Source organism: Alligator mississippiensis, chromosome 5 (assembly GCF_030867095.1).
Source record: "Alligator mississippiensis isolate rAllMis1 chromosome 5, rAllMis1, whole genome shotgun sequence".
Lineage (NCBI taxonomy): Eukaryota > Metazoa > Chordata > Crocodylia > Alligatoridae > Alligator > Alligator mississippiensis.
Window position 1 is genome coordinate 217,608,605 of NC_081828.1, and position 24,362 is coordinate 217,632,966.

Consider the following 24,362-nt stretch of genomic DNA (forward strand, 5'->3'; position numbering starts at 1 on the left):
AAAGCACATGCCAGTGAAAGCTGAAGGAATTTTATATAAAAGCTAAATTTCTTCAATTCATGATGAGTCTAGAAAAATGAATAGTAGCAGGCATGGGCTCTATCAACTATCTTACTACTTTTCACAACGAAGACGTTACTTTTAGCACACAGGTCAAGGCCCAGAGAATATTCTCATTCCACACCTTACTCCTCTGTATTCCAATTATTCGCTGGTATTCCACAATGCTCTCCTTACCTCTAGTAGCAGTAGTGTTTCTTGTTCTGTCCATTCTCTTCCGGCACTGGCTCCTTTGCTCTATTAAAGGGAGAAATCAAAATCGATTTACTTATCCTTGTGGAGAACGACTTTGAGCAAGCCATTTCTTGTGAGACAGGTCTATCTGTTAGTCTCTCTCTTCACAGAGATGCTCCTGTAATTGAATCTCTTTGCTTACCCTACAGCAGTGGTTCTCAACCATTTTAGTACCAGGAGCCATTTGTAAAGATCCATGGTCAGTCCTGACCAACAACATCTGGCACTGCTGGTGTCCATCACTCCTGACCTGCAGCCCCTGGGCCATGCTGGTGCCCCTCACTCCCAACCTGCAGTCCCCTGCCTCCCCCAGCCCTCTGAAGTGAGGCCCAGTAGAAGCAAAAGAAAAATCCAAGCAACCTCACCTTTGCTAAGGTCTTCTTTGAATAAATGTCTGTGCGGAGTCCAAAATTCTGCAAGTCAGTGGGCTTTTCTTTGTTTTTTTCAGGAAAACTCAACATCTGCTGAGCAGCGGGGACCTAAGAGCAAGCAGTAAGGAGAGGGAGTCAGGACAACAATCACTTGTCCAACATTTTCAGACCAAACACAAGGACTGAACCAAAGTATTTCTCTTGAGCATTGTACATAGGGATGCACTGGAGGAGCATTTCCCTTGCTCTCCATTACACACACGATTGGTAGGTTTGGGTTTAGAGCCTAGAAACTCCGTGCAGCGTTATTGTACAGAATGAAAAAGGTAGAAGCAAGTTGGTATAACCAGAATGTCTCAGACTGAAATATGGATGAGAAGGATGCATTTCTTCAGCCCATGCATAAATTATCTACTTCAGTCCGGCATCGAGCAGCATGGACTAGCTAAAAATACAAGCAAGCCAAAACATGAGAAAGCCACACCCAATATGCAACACTGCTGCCCAAGTCTGAAGAAGTGAGCAGCCCCAAGTGTGGTGGTGTCACCTACTGGGTTTACCTGAGGAGTTCGGATATGGAGAGGCATAAGTCCAGAGGGAGTATCCGCAAGCACGTTGAAATGAGGAGTAGGAGGGGGGCCCATGGCCATGGGGCGGCTTTCCGGATCCACTTGGTAGTTAATGAGACCCCACTGCTCCAGAAAGGCATGGACCCTATGGGACAACAATTACAGGAGACGATGACTCAAACACCCCTGGCCCTGCAGGGAAGGCATTTGAGTTGCACTTCTGAAGAACGTGTGAAAAATACTTGTAGGGCAGCTCACAGCCCTGTGCAACTCCTATGACCTTTCATTATCAAACAGGGAATCTTAACACATCACATGAATTCTCTACACAAGCTTGACGATCTCATTTCTCTGAATTCAACAACTATTTCAGTCACTGGTAGAATTAGAGAAAAAGATGGGGCTGGAAAGGATTTGGAAAGGTGCTAAACTTTAAGATAGAAATTTCTTCCTAATATCTGATACAACTCTCCCTTGTTGCAACTTGAGGCCATTATTTCCTGGCTGGTCCCCTCTGGGCACAGAAAACAATCGTCATGTTTATAAATTCACCATTTTTGTACTTGAAGACTTACTGAATCCCCTTTCACTTCTCTCCTCTGGATTTAAAAAGAAAAAGCCAGTTCTTCCAACATTTCCTCACAAAAAAACAAAACTGTGTCTTGACTATATGAAACCATTTTAGGGAAGAGAGAAAGTTTGCACACTAGGCATTTGCTGGCATTAACTATTAACCCTACAGGTTACTAAGCTTCACCGATGCTGCGTGTATCAAGTCTAAAGTGTTTTAAGATCTTTGGTACAGAAATTACCATTAAAAAAAAAAAAGGTCACTGCAAGATGAGGTCACTTAAAACAGACACCAAGTAAAAGTGGAATGGAGAAACTGAACATCACTGTACTAATGAATAGCTCACTGGAGAGCAGAAGGCTGCATGTTTCAATAGCGTCTACTGTAAAAAAAAGTTATACTAGAAAATGTATACGAACTCAATGATCCAACAGGTCCCTTCCGACCCTAAAATCTATGAAATCTATGTAGTAGTCACCAGAAAAGGAAAAAATAGTAAGCCAGTAAAAAAAATGGTGGTTGTCACCCAGGCCTCAAATCTCTTAACTCAGTCCCAAAAGAGCTCCTGACATGCAACCTGTAACGGAGTAGCTCTGCTGACAGAAGCAGGGATACAGCGAGATGAGCAGGTGCAGGATTTGCGGGTCTTACCTCATTACAGCACACACGTCTCCGGTCAGGTTCCGCCGGCAAGCGGTGCTGGTCAAGTACTCCTGAGGGTTCAAGCGATACGTATCAATCATGAAGTTCCGGTAAGCCAGGTATCTGGAAGAAAGAACAGAACAGGTATTTGAAAGTGTCTACAGAGCTCTACTATGCCCTGCTTTAATTGTGGATACTATGAAAGCACCTTCAGGCCACCTGCCTCTGTAGCTTCCTTTCTTCAATACACACAGCACATCACAGAGGCCTAACATTCAGTTCAAGGCTGAGGAAGTCCTAAAAACACATGCCACAATCATCCTTGCCATGTAATGGCAGAGTGAGAGCAAAGCTGATGAATTGCAAGGTTTTATTTTTACGGCCAGCGAACTCTGCCAACAAGCTTTAACACAAAAGCAAAAGGCAGCTGAATATATTTTTAGAGCAAATGCTTTATATGACAGCATCTTAACCAATGCCTCTGCATGTTGTTTATTTAAATGTATTATGTCCATTTAGATTGTATAGAGGGGCCGTATTTTTAGCAATAAATAGAAAGTGACAACTTCAGTTTATTTGGTTAGCAAAAAATATGCTAAATACATTTAGTTCTCATATTGCCAATTTAATTTTCATTGCTCTGTGTTATAAACAGACAGAAAGTTCACCCAGTGAAAAATCCAATTCTAAAAGTAAGAACCAAGTCTGACATTTAGAACGGCTAGAAATATTAACAGCCCACGAAGCTTATTTTCCAGTACAGGACTGAATAGCACACCAAAAGGGAAAGCAGACATCTCTTCCTTTGCGTCTGTTCAAGCTATGATAACCGAGGTGCCGCTCCAGAGTGAACGCTGGAGAGAGTGCACACTTGCTTCCTCCTATCCCAACAATTTCCTCTGAATCAAGTATGAAAGATTTTAGCCACGAAAGAGCTCCAGAAGAAAAACAACAGCTTCCTTCCCTTTGCATTCTTTCCATGTATAACAATGAGAGAGAAAAAAACCCCCACATATAAAACATGAGAACTAAAAATAGCAAAGAAGGAAGACAAGTGAAGAATGGAAGAAAGGACAAAACACACCATGAAGATGGAGGGAAAGGCTGCTATTAACTCTAAGTCTGACATGCCTCCATTCATCCTGAAGCACAGAACTGCCAAATTTGGAGACAAAAAGAGTTTCCCCGATTTCTTTTGTCTGAAGCCATCTCCCTGCAAGACAAGCGCTTACCAGTGCAAGGCAGGACAGAAAACCCTAGGAGCAAAATATCCGAGCTTCTGATGCATGGTGGCACCAGCTCGTATCTGTCCAGGTGCTATCACTCACTACCCTCTTCTCATCTTTGAGCTGCACAAGGAAGGCTTCTCTGTGAAGGCCATTTAAAAATAAAAGTAAAATTTCATAAAATACATATGAACATGCATCCTTGGGACGTGAACAAACCCTAGAATATGGTACCTCAAAAACAACCCCACACTAGGAGGTAGGTGAATCTCCTGCATAGAAATCCCTTGCAAGCAGTGTGCTATAGGCAAATGCCCTTCTATTAAAAAGTAAGCAACGTAATTTGCATAAAACAGGTGCAAGGACAAGCTCAGGTAGTTTACTGAACAGGTCACGGCCTAAAAATACCAAAAACAGATGTACAAGCAAAAAGGAAGAATGAGGCCTGTTTGACAATAGATTTAAGCTGACAGATGCCTCGGAGGACTTTCCCTCAGAAACCATACGCACGCTTTCAAATTTAGTTATTTAAATTAAAAAAGAAAAAAAAATTCAGCAAGAAAACCTAAATGGGTTGGGAAAGGCTGGACTCCCCTTTGCAGAAGCCTGCTGGGCAGGCAGGAGACCCTACAGGAATATTTCAGACTCCTTTTGCATGCCTTATGTCAGGAGAAAAGTGCGGCTATGCTGCTGAAGTCCAAGACGAAGATCCCCGAGGCTCGTCCTGGCACCACTTGGCACCACAGTGCGAGAAGTGGTGTGACTTGCTACCTGTACTGCCAGCAGCAAGAGGTGCAGTCAGGCAGCTGCTGCAATCTACTCTGCGACAGAACCAGCTAAGGAGCACGTATCAGAAGAAAGAACCTGGATGAACTTCCTTGGGTCTTTGCTTAGTCCAAGCAAAATCAGCATAGCCAGATTTTAGGTCAGAGCAACTGCATCCCAAACTAATCTGGGGTTATGGGGATGGGCCTCCATAGTTTACCCCAATATGTAGCTGTACCTGGCTACCAATACTGACAATGCTGATCAACATCCCAGTCTTCTGCAGACATTCTGGATTTTGGTCTGAACTGAAAGGGATCCTGAGCTCCTTCTCATGCAGCTACAGCCCAAGAGCAGAGGTACTGGGTGACCCAGCCCTCAACCTGGAAGCTGGCACCAGAGCAGAAGTCCTCCCTCAACAGGAGGCAGCTCAGGAACAAAGATGCTAATAAACCAGCACAGGGAAGGGGGCCCGTATCTTTTTCACTACATGGCAATGGGGCCAAAATGCTTTTGCGTATGCACAGCAGCTCAGATTTTTATCCCTCCTACTGGAACCCCAGCTCTCTGCAAGCAATAATACTCCAAGGTAGAACCTCTTCCCCATATTATCTACTATAAAAGGCAATCACTTATATCTATCCAGAACACCCCTTCAGATGCAGCTTGCATAACAGCTGGAAGAAGGCTGACAGTCTTTTCAACCAAGTGGCTCACACCCTGTTAGAGGGAGTTTACCTGCTGAGCAGTAAACTCCGCTTCCAAATGATTCTTGGTGTCAATGTTAAAGGTTCTGGGATCAGACTCACAAGCATGGACAATTTTCTCTATCTCTTGAATTAGAGCAAGCAACAAACAGTAACTGATGCATGCCTCTTGCCTCAGCCTCACAAAGATAAAAAATCTTAAGATCTATGAGAGCTCCTCTGCATCTTGCCTCAAGGGGAGCCCCAAGAGCAAGAACTCTGTACATCTGCAATCTTTAAATGGAGGTGCACTTTGCATGGACTTCCAGCACACCAGCGATAAAACAGCGTGCTCATATTTTAAAACTTTAGCAGCCACAGATGTTTTTGATCATTACATGTTAAAAGATTTGAAATTTTCACTGGCAACCCAAAGAACAGCCTTGTGGCCACTCCATAAAAGTCACTGTGAAACCAGCTCAACTTCATTGTCTATGCCAGTGGGGACCAGCATTTTTGGCAGGCATGTCACAAATTAGCCTCACACGTTCCCCATGCGCCACTTGAATCTTCTTCCCTTGCGCAATTTGCTGCTCTGTTTTCTGCTCCCTGCTCTGGTGCCAGGCACCACACACAGGCTGTCCACACCACTCGTGCACTCATGCTGCCAGATGGCCACCCTTCGTCTATGGCAACAGACCTGCCACATGTAATAAAGGCAAATGCTGAAAGGTAAATGCAGTTCTTGATCTAAATCGCTAACAACCTGCTCATGTTTAGAACAACATTTATTTTGAATCTCCGTTGTATGTTCAATGTTGAAGGTAAGGTAGTTCTCCATGTGACTAGTACATAGCTAATATGATGAAAGAAATTCGTTTTACTCTTAACAGGAATATTCTCTTAAACAGATGGCAAGGAAAGAGGTTACTCCCTGCTAAAGGATATTCTAGGACTTGATGGACAGCAGCAGATTCTTGAAAGACTAATGATCTTCTATCATAAGATGTCTTGTTATATCTTGAACTGAGTGTAAAAGTTAAGCTGATGTACACAGCAGCTTGATACATTTCAAGAGGGTATTATAGCAAAAAATGTTGGCCAGTCTTTCTGACACCTCATTTATGTCTGGCTTTATCATAGGCTGAACTTGACTATAAGAGGTCTTAATCTTTTCCTCCCCTGCTCCTCCCTTCTACCTCCTTTCTCAAGGACCATAGTTACCATTGTCAAGACCTTCCTTCTGTTCTGTTTGTACTTCTATTAAAATGGGATCTGGATCCAGCACTTGTATAAACCTTACTGTAAAAACAACACACTTAGATCTATGGGTCCTTATTATGTTTAAACCAAAGTGGTGCATACCTGTAAGCAAAGACCTGTTAGCTAGTCATGTTCATGTGTCACAAGGCATGTTTAACTCAAGAAAACACTTTTAGAAATCCTTATACTTTGTATAAAATGTATACTGAACCAGACCTGCAATAAAATCAGTTGCATTTTTCCTGGACACCTATTGCTTCCTGTTGCTTGGTAAGTACAGCGTTTCCAGCTCCCATAATAAATATCATCAAGGTACTTGTACAAACAGACATGCTTCATGTAGATCCTGGACAACAGTCAGGACAGGAATACCTCTCAAGGCCCTAATGGGCGTTGAGCAAAATGGCGGATCCTGCTGGCAGTCAGACTCCATTTCCCAGCAGCCCCTGCCTGTGTGGCTGGGGCCTGTTTCCATGGAGACCCTAGCAGCAGCTGCACTGTGATAACGCGGGGCAGGGTTTCTATAAAGACCAGCCCCAGCAGTGCTGGCAGGGCAGGGAGCTGCTCTGGGGCTGGGCTGGGATCTTGCAGCGGAGACAGTGTGGTCCGGAGCCGGGGCAGAGCTGCAACCCGCTGCCTGCACACCCCTGCCCAGAGCACGCAGGCTGCAGATCACGGTTCTGCCCCAGCTCTGTCACCACTGCAAGATCCTAGCCCGGCCCCAGAGCAGCTCCCTGCCCTGCCAGAGCTACTGGGGCCACTCTCCACAGAAACCCTGGCCCCACACTATCACAGCGCAGCGGCTGCTGGGGTCTCCATGGAAACCGGCCCCAGCCACATGGGCAGAGGCTGCTGGGAAATGGAGTCCGCTGCCGGCCAGATCTGGCCCATGGGCCAGACTCTGCCTGTCCCTGCCCCAGTGTATCAGCAAACAGTATCTCTTTCAACCCTGCAACTGTGTAAAGACAAACAGACCACAGCACTCCTGGAATTAAAGGTTTTAGCTTTCCTAGGAAGCAGGTGCACACCTAAATGTACATGTTATACTTACATTTCTGGAGTCTTGGATTTGTTTTTCCCATTGAAGAACTCTGGAAGAGCACGGCGCTCGATTACATGAATGCTGGAAGAAGTGTGAAAAGGAACAAAGTTACTGATGAGCACATACAAAATTCAACTGTGCAACACCTGAATTAACCTTCCCCTGCCCACAAAATGTGCACCTGCAGTGCTACCACTTAAGTTAGTGTAGCTGTTTAAACCCATAACCCGGGTAGTCTTGAGGTACTACGAAGATTTGGTCACTTGATGCGAGCAAGAACATACCTGCTCAATGCTCCTTTAACTGGATTTGCAGCAAAGGAGGAAAGAGGATATTTAACCTCTGAACACTAAAGTAAAAGTAAGAGCATTTACTTGTGTTCCAGTTAGTGTGAACATTGAGCAGAAGTCCAACGGCCACAAAAGAAACAAGTTTTTACAGTTCACAAGCAAAGATTATTTATTGATCATTGCTTCAACAACTTCGCAACTCTTCAATCGATCAATGAGACCTACTAGGTGCTTGACACTTTGAGAGTCAAGTAGATGCTTAAAATTTACATTCCTTACTCAAACATCTCTGCCTCAATCAATTTAAACAAATGAATGAAAAGCCATGGCTTTTTGAGGGAATATTAAGAGCTCATTTCTTTCAAATTCTTTCCTCTGCTGCTGTGTGACAGGAACACAAGCTAAAGAGAAAAAAGTAACCAACTACAATGGAAGCAGCAAATTGGACTATTAATAAAATGCTCTCAAACACACGTAGCAAACTACCTTAAAAAACACAGATTTCAGTCACAGCTATCTAGTATTTACTTGCAACAAGTATGGGAGGAAAAATCCAATGGAAAGTGTGATTTTTAAAATCAGTTGTTTTTTGGGTTTTTTTAAAGTGAAGAACGAAGACTCCAATGTTCTCCATCTGTGCAGCTACAAGTAAAAAAAACAGTAGCAACTAAAGAGATTTCTTTGAAGGAGGAGGGGAACAAAACAGCTGAAAGATTCTCTACCTTTCTTATTTATTACTTGACAAGATACAAAGAAATTTGATCACAAAAGTAGTATCATTTTAGGGCAGTTTCATCTACAAAGCTCTCACAAGAAAAAGCAAGACAAGTCTTTTGTACAGCCCTTATGTTATAAGAAAGAATGTGAAAAATGATCATGTGCTAGGGTCTGAAATGCAAAGCGAAACAAGAAAAATCTTACATAAAAGAAAAGTCAGCCACAATGTCTACGGAGCTCTACTCAACTCATTTTCCTTTGCCTCAACGTACAAATCCATTTCTGGGCTATGTGCATTAAGCAGCAAAGAACATACAGTGTTTTAGACAAGACACCTTTACCAACAATTTATCTATAAAACAGCTTTTCAGTTTCAGACAATAATGAAAAATAAAAAAAAGTCACCCCCATTTGGCAAAACATTAGTCTGGAATAACGTGAGGGTCCCTCCATAAACTGAAAAGCTTAAAGAAAGGAAAATATTTTCTGGAGTTCAGAAACCAGAGACAGTTATGAGGGTCTTCTGACTACGCGAAGAAAAAATATCTAGGTTTTCTCTGTTGCAACAAAACTATCCCTTTTAAAGAAAGAGAACTCATCTCACCTCTCTGAAGTCAAAATTTGTGTAATTTGTATTAAAGCAAGATCACAGGAAAGTAGGGCTGGGAGGGAGCTTTGGAGACCTAGTTCAACCCCCTACCTGAGGCTGGATCATCCCCTATCCAAGCTAGCCCATGCTAGTCCTTATCTAGTCTATTCTTAAAACTACAAAAATCAAGCCTGTTGCACAACTACAAGGCGTACTGCCCAAAACACTGGAGCACCCAAACCTGCCACCTATGCAGCCGAAGAACAAGAGCTGTCAGCATCCAGCTGTTGCAAGGGCTTTTAAAATGCACTCGAGTGATCCAAGGAAGAGGGCTGCACCCCAATGCAAGAGAAAGGCAACCTTCCCCCAGTCCATAATACCAATCTGACCACAGGGTAAAATTCCTTCCCAATCCCAAATGTGGCAATCAGTCTGAACCTGGGTGGAGGGGGAAACCTCCGAGCAGAGTACTGGCACACCCCAGCCACAGTTCCCAGCCTGCACTGCAGCCAACACATGATGCTTCTGAGAAAGAAAAACCCAGACACCTGTAGCAAGAGGAAAGGAAAAAAAATCCTTCCCAGCCTCACACAGCAAAAAGCAAAGCCCAGAAGCCTGGGAAAAGCCAAGCAACATCCGCCCTGCCCTGCCCTGCAACCTGGGGACAGAAAGCTTAACTCCACACGTCGCAGCCTCTGGGTAGGCAGCCAGAACTCCCCTTTCTGCACCCTTTACATAAACTTTTCCTAGCTCCTTTAATCTTCTTTCACAGCCATGCCAGCTGGGGAGCGCCGCTTCATCCTCCTGCTGTCGAGCAGGGTTCTGCTTTTGGTGACAGACCTCTTCACGTTATGTCCCAGCAAGCCGTCTACTGCTCTTTACAGAGCACGCTCCAGGCACAGCAGCTTCCACATCATCCACCACCAATTCTTGCTTGTCTGACCCTTCCTTGGACAGCACCAGTGAAGGAGATTCCCTGGGCGTCTAGTCCACTGCTGCGCTGTTTTAATAGTGAAGTTTTTCCTGAGATCCAATCGAAACCTACTTGGCGGCAACTTCAAGCCACAGGTCCATTTCCAGCTCTTTGCAGCAAAACAGAAAAGGTGCTTTTCCCTCTTCTTATGGAACCTTCAAGTATTTGAAGACTGCTAGCAAATCGCCTCTTAAGCATCTTTTCCACAAGCTGAATGTGCCCATTTCCTTCAACCGACCCTCAGATGAACTGCCTTACACATTGTCGATCATCTGTCACCCGCCTCTTGACTCTCTAGCTTCTCCAGGTCCCTTTTAAAAGGTGAAGCTCAAAACTGCACACAATACTCTTGATGAGGCCCAACCAGGGCTAAATAAAGAGACACTATTACCTCCCATGTCTTGTACCCAATGCTCCTATTGATGCAACCCAAAGCTTCATTCTTCCTTTCTGCGCAGCTGCCTCACACTGCGGACTCGTATTGAGTCTGTGAAGTCCCAGGACTCCTACAGCCTTTGTCACCCACCTAATTTGTGTTTTTAATTATTCTTCCCAAGGTGTTGCATCTTGCATTTGTCAGTATTAAACTTCACCCTGTTTGGCTCTATATTATATAGCTCAGCTTTCCAATTTATCAAGGTCCTTCTGAATTGCCCCCCTGTCCTCCAGTGTGTCTGCAATCCTTCCCAGTTTCCTATCACCTGCAAGTTTGCCCACACAACTCTCCACTGCAGGATCCAAGTCTTTATTAATGATGCTGAACAGCACAGCATCAGGACAGAAGCCTGTGGGACTCCACTCCAAACCTCCTGCCATGGACACATTTCTAGTTACCCTTGCCTTGCAGCTACTGAGCCAGTTGTCTGTCCACCTCGCAGTACTTTCATCTAGCCCACGTTTCCAATTTGTTGATAAGAAGGTCACGTGGGACTTTGACAGAGGCATACAACAGTCCAGTTCAGGATGGGGTTTAGTTTTTTTATCACTGGAGTGCTGTACAAAGAAAACTGCTCTTGCCCTGAACTGTCCACCTTATGCATCAAATATGCACAAATGTGATAAAAATCAAATCCTGCTTTGGACTGAACATCAAAAAAAAGGGTAAAAAGGGTTGAAAGAAATTATCAGCAAAAGTTTAGCCTCTGAAAAGATCATTTCTAGAACACAATGCATTTCAGAACTGCATCTGGTCAAGACTCAAGAGGCTCAGAGCACAGAATTCTTTGCAATACCCCTATTAGACCAGATTTGACTGTCAAAAATCACAATTCATTTAGGTAAAGTTGTATCAATCACTTCATTCCCAACTTTCAATAAACCAAGGCAGTGCCTCAGTAGCATACCAGCAGTGGCACTACCGAGTATTTATTTAGCATGTTGTTTCAGCCGTTTTAAGATGTCATCACCAGGACGAAGAGGCTGAGGGTCACCAGGTAGCATCGTAAATGGGCGTGAGTCAACAATATGGGCCACAGTTTAACTTGTCCAAACGGGTATTTGTTGTCATTGTGAAGGCCCCATTGGTACAGGTCTGAGGCACAGTCTCCAGTTCGAAAAAGGTTGAGAAGTGCCTTATAACCGTGTGGCCAATTAAATCCTGGTCGCCTGACTGTAGGGTCAGAGATGATGTGCCGACTGATTGATTGCGCTGACCATTCTTCATGTCATCGAGTTGGTAAGAAAGAGTCAAAGGATTTTGAAAGGGTGGACCATACTGGGCATCTTGAGGGGAGCCAAGCTATTAGTTGGTGGAATATGTCCCAGTGCAGTGGCAGCGTAGGATTATCATGGAGTGATACTACTGAGTGAAATCTGGGCAAGGGATGGTTTCACGTGTGGCAGCTAATATTTCAGAAAGGACATCCAACCCCAAGAGGAATCCCTGTTAAGAGTTCCCAGTGACTGTTAAAGCTCAATGAGTGATTGCTCCAGGAAAACATTCTGCCAAAATAGGTTTTTCAGCCCCAAATCCATCGGCTAGACCTACAATCAACAACTGAACATATCAAGAGTCCAAAGCAAAATGGGCTTTTCTTCTTGCTTTGGGCCCTAAATAACTAAGAGACTGCATTCTTCCTTATGCCCCATGGCGATCCCCAAGGTTGACCAAGGGCAACTTCATGTAAGGACCATTAATGCACCAAGTCCACAAGGTGAAAATGCATGGAGATCGTTCTCAGCAGTCACTCCTCAGCTCTGGAGGCCACCAGCGACCCAGCCTGGACATCTTTCGGAAGTCATTCTGCAAAACAAAGCTGGGCAGGGGTATTGTTGAGGGGGCTTGTTTTACGCTAATGCTCCAGTTCCCTTTTAAGTTGTTTGGTCCTTTTCTTCATTCTCTTCTTTTAAGTTATTCTGTCCCTTTACTGTAAGCTGTCCTGAGCCTTTGTTGGAAAGGGCAGCATAAAAATCCACCCAAATCAAACAAACATTGGCTTGTTACCTTACAAATATCAGACCTCCCCTGCCACGGACGTGCTAAAGCTTGTTTGTTAAATGCCACAGTAGACTCAAGTGATCTAGTGAGCCACAGGCATGCATCTTTGGAAATGGCATACAGCTTCTGAAAACCAGATTGCACAAACTGATTTAGTGCCCTGCAAAACACCATTAGGATTATTACTCTTGCTGCTATAAACAGACTGATCTGGAATCCTCTTACCAGGGAGCAACCTGCCTGAATTAGCAGGGTTTTGCTGAGACGCCTCAGTCTACTGGGCCTTTGTTCCCAAAAGAGGCCTCTGGGTGGTACTGTCATACAAAATGTCTCATGGGTTCCTGAGTACAGTAAAAGCCCTGTTATCCGGCATTTTACTAACCTGCCAGAAACCCCTGTGCCTCAGGTAACTGGCATTCTTAGATTACCAGCACCCCCCATTCCCCACTCATGCCGGAAAACAGGGCTTGTATTGTATTTAGCTATTGCTCCTCAATCCCCCTCTGAAATTGGAAAGTACTATTTTATCCTCATTTTACAAACAGGAAACTGTTTGTAAAATACAAGAAGTTAAAAATATGTTTGCACAAACAAGCAAAAAAACCAACAACCTTGAGGTAATCCTCTACCAGTTTAAGTCATGGGAGTTGCCTGTTCCTTATCTACACTGTCCCCTGTAACCAGCATTCATGAAACCATCCAATATTGCACTTCTTGACCAGATCCTATGGAAAGAGTAGATTAGGGGGCAATGGCAGTGGAGATTCATAACTGGAAGCTCAGCAAAGCTTCAAGGCCCAGGGTGAATGCTGCCAGGGGCGAAGTACAGGAATGTATAGCCTGGACAACTGGGCAGACACAAGCTTGAGGACAACCTGCTCACTGCAGACCTACTCGAAGGAACCTGCTTGGGGTCACACAGTTTGACAGAGTGGGTTCAATGCCCCAGTGATGAAATCATCCATCCATCCATCCTTCCTTCAAAAAAACTAAAATATGTCCTATAAGGAAAACAAAGCTACCCACTAAATAGGGTCACTTTTCCCATAACCTGAACAAGTATTAGACATTAGGGCAGTGCAAAGCTTTGGTTCCTGATTCGATTCAGCAGAGATTTGGCCCGATTCGGTGGCCAAATCTTTGAATCCGAATCGAATCAGGAGACCCTTTAATCTCTCCGAATCAAATCTGAACTCTCCAAATTGATTCGGACAGATTTGGAAAGATTCAGACAAAGACAGCTTTAAATGTTTTCTCTACATACCTCTAGGTAGCAGGAGGCTCATGAATGCTGCGATGCTGGGGAGCATGGAGTGTCCTACAGGAGTGTGGGGGGTGCTCCCCAGTGCGCTTGGCAGTGAACCTGGAAGTGGACCAGAAGCACTTCCAGTCCACTTCCAGGTCCACCAAGGAGCACATGGGGGACCCCGTAGCCCCTATGGCTTGGCAACTGGTGCCTCCTAGGTCTGGGGGTGCACCCGGGGTCCCCCCCCATGGCTGATCGTCAAGCTGGGGCAACACAGGAGGGCCCCTGCAGACCCAAAAGCAGACCAGAAGTGCTTCTGGCCCACTTCCAGGTCTGCTGCCGAGCACACGTGGGTGTCCCCCCACTCCTGTTGGACGCTCCATCCGCCCCAGCATCGCAGTGATCACAAGCCATGCTGGTAACTCAAGGTATGTAGAAAAAACTTTTAAAGCTGTGTCTATGTCCAAATCACTGATTTTCTGAATCAGCATTGAATCTTCCGATACGGATTTGGCCAAATTGAAACAGGGACAGTGATCCAAATCAATGAATCAAATCACTGTCCCTGATTCAGCCTGAATTCGTATCTGAATCAAATACAGCCCGCTTTGCACACCCCTGTTAGACATCTGGAAACAAAATGTCAAGAGTGGATAATGAGAATAGAGAGTCAAGCTGCTCATGTCTACAGCTACAGGCACAATATGAGCATCTTACCCTGAGGCAGTGAACAGGGGCAACCAATGGCCTCTTCAGGCAAATGTCTCTAGGTTTCAAAAAGGATGCTTTTCGGGGAAGTGATTATGTTAAAGGCTGGGCCTTCAGAGAACAGTGACAATCAAGTGCAGAACAAGCCATTCTTGTTTCCCTTCTCCTAGTGATAACATATATGCACTTCCTAAACATACAAGTGCCCCAGCTTGGGTCTCAGAGTTATTCAGGGATAATAAACTAATAATAGACTAAAAAGCCTATGAAGGTCCCTTCCAGCCCTACTTCTCTATGATTCTACACTCAGAGCCAGTATTAGGAATTCATGATGGCAAACCATCTAAACTTCCAAAATATAAAAGCAGCCAAGACAGAGGTGAGGGCATGGGGAAGTGAGGTGAGGCTGGAGAGCAAGAGGAAGAACTGTGAAAAAAAGCAGTTTGTGACAATGAATTTAAGGTTACAGTTGCAGAAACAACTTTGCCAAAGGGTAAAAGGGATCAGGGCTTTACCCTGAATCAGCTGCTCTGCAGTAACTGCTTGGATGCACAGTACATGGCAGTTAATTTACTGTCACCTGGCTCTGTGGATGAGCTTCTCCTTACTGCAGGGCAGGGAACCTGCACACGACTGCTGAAGAGCAGGTGACAAGCAGTAAAGCCCCTCTTCCCTTGTCCTGTGGGATGCTGTTTGTATGTCCATATCCTAAGCCAGAATTCCTGAGACCCGGCATGTGGAAGAGAGCACTGTGCAAGCTTGTTCCTTGCGATCCTAAACTACAACCACTGTTGAAAGCCTGCTTCAGCACAAAGAGCATCTAACTGTATTAAGACATGCTTTCAAATTATGTCCAATATGGCTAGACCCAAGCAGAAATCAAATTAGTTTGTAATGTGAGCAGAACTGCAATCCAGATCCTATAAGAGAAGGCAAACAAATGAGCACTGTATTTCTGGATCCCCTCCCAGCCCTTAAGTTCCCTTCTTACCAATTGTAGTCAAACCAGGATGCATAGCTTGGAATAATGATGTGATTTGTCTGCTCGGTTACGTTGTCTTCACCTGGATCAATCGATCGGCTCTGATCACCTTTATTAGGATCTTCATCTTCCTGCATCACAGGAAAGAGAAACAATAAAAATATATCAATTAAAAGAAGTGAGAAGCAAGCAAGTAAAGTGCCACTGAACTACCACGTGGTTATGTTAGTCCAAAACAATGGCTTCTGCCATTATCAGAAGAATAACTTCACTGATCAACTGGAAAAGCCTTAATGAACAAGTTGATCTAAATTCACAGCACAGCTTTCCATAGTGTTCATGTTCCCTTAGTTTTCAGAGGATCATTTTTCCTTGGCCTAATGAGCTAGGAAGCATAATCTAACAACAGTAGAAAGTAGGCTTTGCAGCTGATATTTAGGGTACAATGCTCACAGGTGTAGTGAACACACAGGTTGGTTGGGGGAAAACGTTCACAGAAAAAGAACGAGAGAGAGGCTACACAGTAAACCTGCTGTGCTGCCAGTGGCACCTGAAGGCAGGTAGCAGGGTCAGCATGCATGAGGGCACTGGTGCCTGGCACAGTGAGTTTACTCTCCGGTTCTGGCTGAACTGCTCGTGCATTCGACTAAACACTGATAGAGACGCAATGCATCTGAACAGCAGCAAGCGAGCAAGCCACAATTGCACTGTTGTGTTCTCTGCCAACAAGCCTTTTACCTTAACAAGGTGTTAAGATGGCCTGGGGCTGTCCCATGCTCTCCTTAAACTTCAAAATGGTCAGACAACCCTCTAACAGCCCAGGAACCTCTGCCAAGTCCCCATAACTCCACTGCCTTAATCAACACAGTGGGACTCTGAAAAAGGAGGTTATTTGTGGAAAGAGCTGCTAAGAGCACTTTAATACATCCAAAAAGAGAGAACTTCTCTCAAGCACAGGCAGATGGGTCCAGGATGGCTGGAACTGAAAAAGAATGGCAGTAGGAGGTAGTGGGCTGCCCAGAGACCAGGAAAAGAGACTGTTTTGCAAGTGGGCATCCTACACTCTGATGAAGATGTCCATCTCCAGATGGGCCATCTAGCCACCATCCAGAATGTCAAGTGAACAATGTCAGCTTCCAGTGCAACGTGTGACACTGGTCTGGGGACATGTCAGAGAAAGATGCACTAGCGTGGTCCGTTGAGAGGCTCATCAGCTCAGAGTACCAGAACAGCTGTACCCAAGCTGGAGCTACCATGGTATGGCCCAAATCCTGTCTGAACTCTCTGAGGAGTCTGGAGATGGTGGGGAGGAGAGAGAAGGGGTAGAACAGCCCCAGGAAGAGAAATGCATCCAAAGAACATGGATTAGCACCTACCCAGAAGCAAAATAATTCACTCTTATTTTAGCACACACTGGGTGCATCTACACGTTCATTAATGTGCCATAATTACCGTGCATTAAGTTTAGTACCGGTAATAACAGGTACTAACTTAATGCACCATAATCCATGCTACTGCACATTAGTGCAGATGAACTGGTTTTTCTGTGTGATACTTAATGCACAGTAGACTAAGTCAACTGTGCATTAGCACACTTTTTGCATGATGGGCTAATGTGAAGTAAAATTAGTCTAATGCGCATTTAGCATCTCATGTAGATGCACCCACCAATCCTGTCAGAAATTCAGAGTGCTCTTCTACATATTGCCCCTCCGACTCCCGCTGTGATACCCAGGCTGGACACTGGCGGTGAGAAAAAGAGAACTTTTCTGTACCCTGGAAAAAGGATGAGAACTGGAGACCTTGTTTGATGCAGATGCAGTTCTAACAAGGGTACTAAGTCAGCACAGTTAACAGGAGAGGCAAGACTGGAAGTAATGGTGCTTGGAAGAATATGACTTGTGCTTCAAGAGAGGCCCAGATATTGACCTACAAATAGCTTAGCCAGTACCCTGAATAGCTTCAGTCCCACAGTGTCTCATGCTAAGGGACAAGTTGACACTAGAGGGAATGAAGGGTCCTGGTGCCGAGAACAGCACTATAAAGGTACAACACCAGGGGCAGTGCAGGAATCATGAGATGCAAGAACAGCCTGTGCCTGCCTCCTCTTCCATGCTGGGTCATCAGAATGATGCCCAAAGCAGACCTGGAGGACTGCTCAGAGAGGTTACATGCTTAGAGATACAGATGATAATCTGTGCTTGGACTCCCAGCTGCACTGATTGCTCCCTCACACTGATGGTGTTGAAGTGCAGCGGGGGCTGAGAAGGGAAACCGCTAGCAAGGCAGCAGAGCTGAAGTTTGCTGATGCCAAGGCAGGGTAAGGCTGATTTTTTCCAGGTTTCACTTGAGGACAAGGAGAGGCAAAAGCCAATGGCTGCACAAGACTTTTCCAGTTAAAATAAAACCTACAAGCTTCAGCCACATTTCCATCTTTAAACAGTCATCTTGGAAAATACTACATTCTATGATGTGGCCTTCTTGCAGACGATAAGGCATCAACAACCCATGTAAAGGCAAACCAAAATGATCAGGGGCCTGGAGCCGTTGCCAGACCAGGACAGACTAAAAAAGGCTAAAACTCTTTGGCTTGGGTGTGGACTAAGTGAACAGGGAACCGTTGTTCACCAAGTCCCAGAATACTACAAACAGGGAGCATGCAATGGAGATGGTTTAAAACTATCAAGACAAATTAGGAGACAGGTTTAAAACTAACAAGATAAAAGTATTCACTGCCACAGAAGGTGATGGAGGCAGACAGCACAGCCAGGTTCAAGAAGGGACTGGACACATTTGAGGATGATAGCTCTAGTAACGGCTGTTGAACTGAATGGTTAGAGAGGTTTCCTCTGGTATTGCTAAACCTACTATGTCGGCTGTCAGGGAGGGTACTGAATAGGGGATAGATCACTCTAGAGATACCCAGTTCAATGCTCTCTTTCTGTCTATAGCATCCATTTCTGTCACTGTCGGAGACAGAATACTGGGCGAGATAGACCGCTGGTCTGACCCAGAGTGGCACTTCTCATGTCCTTATGCAAACAAGTATATTTGAGTGACTGTTCACAAAAAAACCAAACAACCAACACGGGCTCCAAGGGTCTGAATCTACTTACTGTGAGGGCAGATGTCCCAGACTCTAGGGGAGAATGTTACAGAGAAGTCCAATGCTTCAGAATATATATTTTTTAATTCTAGCCAGGAATTAGGAGCACTGAACAACGGGGCCCTTCATGTTTGACCTAAAGCAAGACATACAATTGGCATTTGTGCAACACTGGCACTTCATGCTTCCTTGCTCAGCCCTTTGCTGCACCACAACACACGGGTCCTGTGGGCTGCCCCACTCCACCCTCAGGGACTGGGGCAGGAAGCAGAAGCTGGATGAGGGGGGAAAAGCCTGGTGGGCAGCAGCAGGAGAGAAATGGCACTTGGACAGGAGCCCCTCCTGTGTCACATGCAGCCCACAGACCACCAGTTGGACAGCCCTGATAAGGTGTCGTCCTCTCCTCTCTCAGACTTCCTGGATGAGGGTTTTGGGAGTAGAAACGGTCATCCATAAACCTCCAGGTCTGGATGGAGGGGAAAGAACATGAGCTGCTTCAGGGTTTCATCTTTATTTGGACTTGCAAGTCACAGGATCAAGGTGCAACAATTTGTTCATCAGTTGTGTCGGGGAGCACTTAAGTCTGGCAGGGAAATACAGATGCATTTCCTCTGGCTACAAAAAGCTGTTAAACTAGTATACTACCAACTGCTGACTCTATGCCACGTGCTGGCATAAAAGAATCAAGGATACCAGAAGATGTATCATGCTGAGGGACTGTTGGGGAAACTACTGGCAGTAATGCACTTAAGAAAAATTGATGGATATTGGTTGAAAAAAGGTAACTGTTGGAGGAAACAGCTCTTGTTGTAAAAACATAATAGGATTAAAGAATATGGCAATATGGGTTCCTAAATATGATGTGGAGGGTAGGAATGGTGGTTATTCAACATTTTTAAAGCTTTAATTGATTGAATTTTTTCCTATATAATCCCAAGTAAAGAAAGACTGATCACATATGGAGTATGGGTGTTAAACAGATATGTGCCTGAACCAGCTAGAAGCAGAAAAACTGTTGTCCAGCCAGATTTCACAGGCAAATTAATTCATGGATTAAGACAGAATAGAAACTAAGCCTAACTCTTAGCACCCATGCAACCCTATCTGGGAGAGGCAGTCCTGCCCTTCCTCATTCAGTTCTGAAGACTCAGTGCTTCCCTGCCTTCATCCTCTAACAGCTCACAGAGTCCGTGCTCCAGTCTGCATAATGCATTAACGTGCGTTAAAGTGATCAAACACTGGCCTTTAAAAAACAAAACTATTCCTTCCCCCTCCAACACAGAGAAGTACATTTGCCCAGGAAAAAAAACTGCTCTGGCAATGGCTTAGTATAAAAAAAAAAGTATATAGTATATAAGGGCTGCACAAAACACACTGTTCCTGACTCCAGGATGTTGCTCACTTAAAGGGTAGACACCCACACTCGCAGAACATGAGGGCACTGCTGCTTTTCTGGCATGTATTTTACCTTGTGTACATACATGGTGTCTGTTCATCAGAAGTCTGCTCCAGCTTGGATTATGAGTTTAAAACTGGCATTTAGTTTGGAACTAAATCCGGCTGTTTTAGCTCATGTCTCTCTGCTTAGGTGCTTAATTATCTGATCATTACAGTGATAATCAAGTTCCTAGCAAAGGTGATTACTGAAGAGAGGAGCAAGCTGCAAGTGTACTGCGATTTTCTTTTCTCTCCCCATTTCAAATGGGACAACAGGTTTCAATGCTTCCAACAACCAAGTACGCACCTGATCTGATGTAAATAAAATATGCACCTGAAATTCAGTAAAGCTGGAATCACATAAGGACAGAGGTCACAGGTCATATTTTCCAGAGTTAGGTGTGCAACTGCAAACATCCCTTAGCAGCATGCAGAGATCTATGTGGCATCTGTGTCTAACATGCCCATCTTCAAGCGCACACATCTAACTTTGAGACTCTGGCCCTGTGCTTGTATACAAAGTCAGTGACCAGTCAATGCTCCTTCACAGCAAGGCTATTTACTGCCAAGATGTAAGTCACCACATTTCTGAACAGGAGTCCTACAGGACACAGGGCATACTTGCCCTGCTTTTTAAGGCTGACCCTTATGGTTGCCTTCAATTACCCAGAGCCACATGAGCTATTATTCCTAGCCACTGCTTCCCATCTATATTACCTTGTGGCAGCTATGTGCAATGCACAGGAGAGAAGCAGGTTGCAGACTGATTCCTGAAAGGGCACTGCTCAAGAGGGGCTTGTCTTTCTCTCTGTGCTTGGCTCCAATTACAGGAAGGCTGGTACAAGAAATTGTAGTATTGCAGCTGGCAGACAGCCAGCATCCTACCTGGGGTGCCCATGGGAATTGTGGACAAATTGTGAGGAAGGCTAGGTTAGGAAGGCACAACCTCTGCTCTGATACCCATGACAATGCCTAGAGGTGGGCTAACATGTATTAAGACAGGCAGATTTGGGCTAGGTGGCCCTAAGTAGAAGTGCAGAGATGTTGCGTCTAAACAAGAAAAGGAACAGCCCAGGTTCTGTGCTCCCCCCTGAAACTCTGCTGAGGCTGTCTGTCTCCTCAGATCCCAGTTGCTGACCACACATTTTATAAATACACAGTAACCTTTCTATACTGATTCAATTTTCTTTTCCTAGATAAGGAATTATTTCATGTTGACAGTCTCTCACCAGGAATGGTTTTATTCTTATGCCCGAAACAAATGAGAGCAAATTAAAAGGGGTGGGGACTTACTGCTTTGTCAGCTACTCCAAGGTTAACTGCCCTATGCCTAACTCTTACGCTCTGCAAAGTGAAAGGTGGACTGTGGTGGCTTAGCTCTTTCACAGAGGGGACAGTACTGCAGTTCAGCTTTTGCTTACTAAGGGGGATGGGGAGGGAGGGGAGGTGCGCACGTGGGCAATAACCTTGGAGCAGTGAGTGCACAGCAAGTCTGTGTCTCTAATCAATTTGCTGAAATTATGCTTTCATCCATTCCCTTCAGAACAATAGCTATTTGAATTCTTGAAGGTCAGATGAAGGTTATTCCCTACCCAATTTCTGACAGAACAGTTGTTACCTTTCCTCCTGCAGCCACTGTCTCTTCATCTTGTTCATCTGCAAGGTAAGAGGCACAGCATGAATCACACTGCCAGGAAATGCATCTGGATTACTACGCTTTTCTAATACAATCAATTAACTGGGCAGGATTGTGTTTGTTTGGGGCACAGGAGGTGAGAAGGGAGAAAGGAGCATGGATTGTACATCAAAAACTAATCTCGTCGTTATGGACATAATGAGTCACACAAAAGAAAGAAGGGGATAGGAACAGAAATACAGTGCAAGGATAATTACAGTCTCTCAACACTTGGGGATTCATAATTAATTACTGGTTAGCCTACTGCCCTGGATGCACCCTTTCATAATAGGCTGTAGGCAGCTTGTTCAGGTCTCTAATATCTAGTGCCCAGCCAGCCATGTTCCACAACGATTTTCTCTGGTTCCCAGTAGAGAGAAAGCAAGGGTTTGCCTAAGAAAGGCTGACACACTTAAGAGCACACAGGATGCCTGCAAGAAAACAGCCTCAAGAGAGGCAAAAGAATCTTTTTTCCTGTTGCTGATTTGAGTGATAGGAGTTAAATATGAAGCTGAGACTCAACAGATGGAAATGAAACAGGCAGAGTAAAAAAGTGTAGCACTACAATGATCTTAACTGTAAGCATCTTTTCTGGCACCTTGTAAACATGGGTCTATTACAGAAGTAATGTAAAATAAGTTCATTTTTTTTTTTTTACCTAGGTCTGCTACTGTTCCTCCTTTCACCGGGGTGTTTTCACTGTCTTTCTTTGGGTTCACTATAAAAGGTAAACCAGACTGAGAATCCAGTGTGCCCCCAAGTCAAGATACACTATAAGCCCACCAGTCTCTCCCATAACACTAGAATATCCCATGGTGTTACCACACTGGGTTCCCCAAGTTGTCACTAAAGCATGTAGCTGACATACAGGGGCAGTGTTTTCAAACTGAAACCAAGAAAGCTATTCCATGGCCCAGTATGTTCCATGCCCCATACTGCAAAAACAAGCCAGTTACCACACTTCAGATTTAAACCATGAAAATAAATCCATTTAAAACAGCCACAGGAAACATGAACGCAAACAGACCAGTGGTTTCTCTAGTCCAGTATCATACCAATAACAGTAATGTACAGCTGTCTATTCAGAGAAAAAACCCCTTGCAAAAACAGGGAAGTGCCTGTAATTCTCTCTCGTCCTTCAGTGTTCACTATTCTTCTGTCTTAAATCACCTATGCCTATCTCAGCCTTTTGCACCTTACGTCCCCACCAACCATTTTGTCAAAAAACTTTGGTCCCACCACGATAAAAACAAAACTCCACTTTTTCCAAGAAGTTTATTTTTATGTTCAGTTGGAAATTTTGAAGGATATTAAAGTCCTACCTACACGACCTTTGCATCCCACTGGTTGAGAAACAGTGACCTACCTATGCTACATAATAGATTATCCAACCCATTTTTAGAATCAGCCATATTTACTGCTAGTCTACACTTACATTTAGAAAAAGAGAGGTTCAGATTTGACTGGAATTTATTAAGAAAAATATTACAATAATAACTTATGGTGGTTGAGGAAAGGAGAACTGTAGCAGGAATTGAAGGACAAGCCCAGAATTGTGCAAAAGAAAACCCTCCTCTTTGACTGTAGCTTTAGCTTGCTCTGAGATCCTGTTCTGGAAGCAGAACCAGCAGAACGCAGAATAAGCTAGAGAGCACATGAAGGAGAAGCTTCCTCTGCTTTACACATTTCCCAAAAAGAGCTGTCCCCAGAGCTCCTCAATGCCGGACGGCATAAACAAACTGACATCCCTTAGTGTGGCAGTTAGATTCATGACGCTGGATCCTGCACATCTATCAAACCAGAATGACAGTTTGCTTTGCTGGCCATATGCTCACAGTTCGTGAGAGGTCAGATCTGCACAGTTTCAGAGGACAAAAGATCTATTTGTCTAGAGGAAGACTCAGCTTCAAAGAACTGTCACAGATTTCATTCTTATACGTGCTCGGGTTACGCTTTGTTCTGAGCAGGGAGAATTACACAGCTACCCCCTCCCCCCAAAATCACCAACTACTGAATTCTTATCTGCAACTTGCCATAAAACGTCCCAAATGCTTTGCTCCCAAGGATAGGTATCAGAGCATAGACTTCATAGATTTCATAGACATTAGGGCTGGAAGGGACCTTGGAAGATCATCGAGTCCAGCCCCCTGCCCAAGGGGCAGGAAGTCAGCTGGGGTCATAGGACCCCAGCAGGATAAGCAGCCAAATTTCTCCTGAAGGCGTTCAATGTAGGTGCATGAACCACCTCAAGTGGCAGGCTGTTCCAGACTCTGGGGGCTCAGACAGTGAAGAAATTCTTCCTTATGTCCAGCCTGGACATGTACTGAGCTTGTTTTGTTCTTCACCCTGTATTTACTGTATTAAGAAGCATTGGTCTCAAGTGTTACACCAAAAGATCAGGAAACTGAACACACTGGCTTTATCCCTAGCTCATTAACTGAGGCCATGCACAAGCATTACATTCCTACCAGGAGAATCATGTCTGTTGCTTCTCCCAGTAGAAGCAAGAAGCATTCATTCAGTCCCTCCCGGGAGGAGACCTGCCCTGTCCAGAAGAAAGATCTCGCAGGTGTCAGCATGCTCCCCTCCCAGTCCAGTCTGGGAGGAGCAGGGAGCAGCAAGGCAGTGTTCCCCACCTCTTCCCCAGACCAGGGACTGTCCAATTCAGGGAACAGACTGGGGGCTTGGCCCTGCTGCTGGACTAGTTTGGGAGGGGACTGGAGCAGCAGAGCAAAGCCCCCTACACACCTCACAGACCAGGATCCCCAATCTG

At 44.8% G+C, this 24,362-nt stretch overlaps 1 protein-coding gene across 3 annotated transcripts in view; it reads right to left on the minus strand.

The window, feature by feature from the left end:
* SMARCC1 (SWI/SNF related, matrix associated, actin dependent regulator of chromatin subfamily c member 1) overlaps window positions 1–24,362 on the minus strand; it is a 136,446-nt gene that overhangs the window by 67,955 nt on the left and 44,129 nt on the right. For 2 of the 3 annotated variants that reach the window (XM_014604464.3, XM_059729270.1), the window contains exons 12-19: window positions 22,248–22,307; window positions 21,533–21,570; window positions 15,381–15,502; window positions 7,439–7,510; window positions 2,457–2,570; window positions 1,226–1,379; window positions 660–773; window positions 238–297 (exon numbers count right to left, since the gene is read on the minus strand). In XM_014604464.3, coding sequence (XP_014459950.3) covers window positions 238–297; window positions 660–773; window positions 1,226–1,379; window positions 2,457–2,570; window positions 7,439–7,510; window positions 15,381–15,502; window positions 21,533–21,570; window positions 22,248–22,307 — 734 coding nt within the window. The remainder of the gene's footprint in view (window positions 1–237; window positions 298–659; window positions 774–1,225; window positions 1,380–2,456; window positions 2,571–7,438; window positions 7,511–15,380; window positions 15,503–21,532; window positions 21,571–22,247; window positions 22,308–24,362) is intronic. The other variant, XM_059729271.1, reaches the window with a different exon arrangement.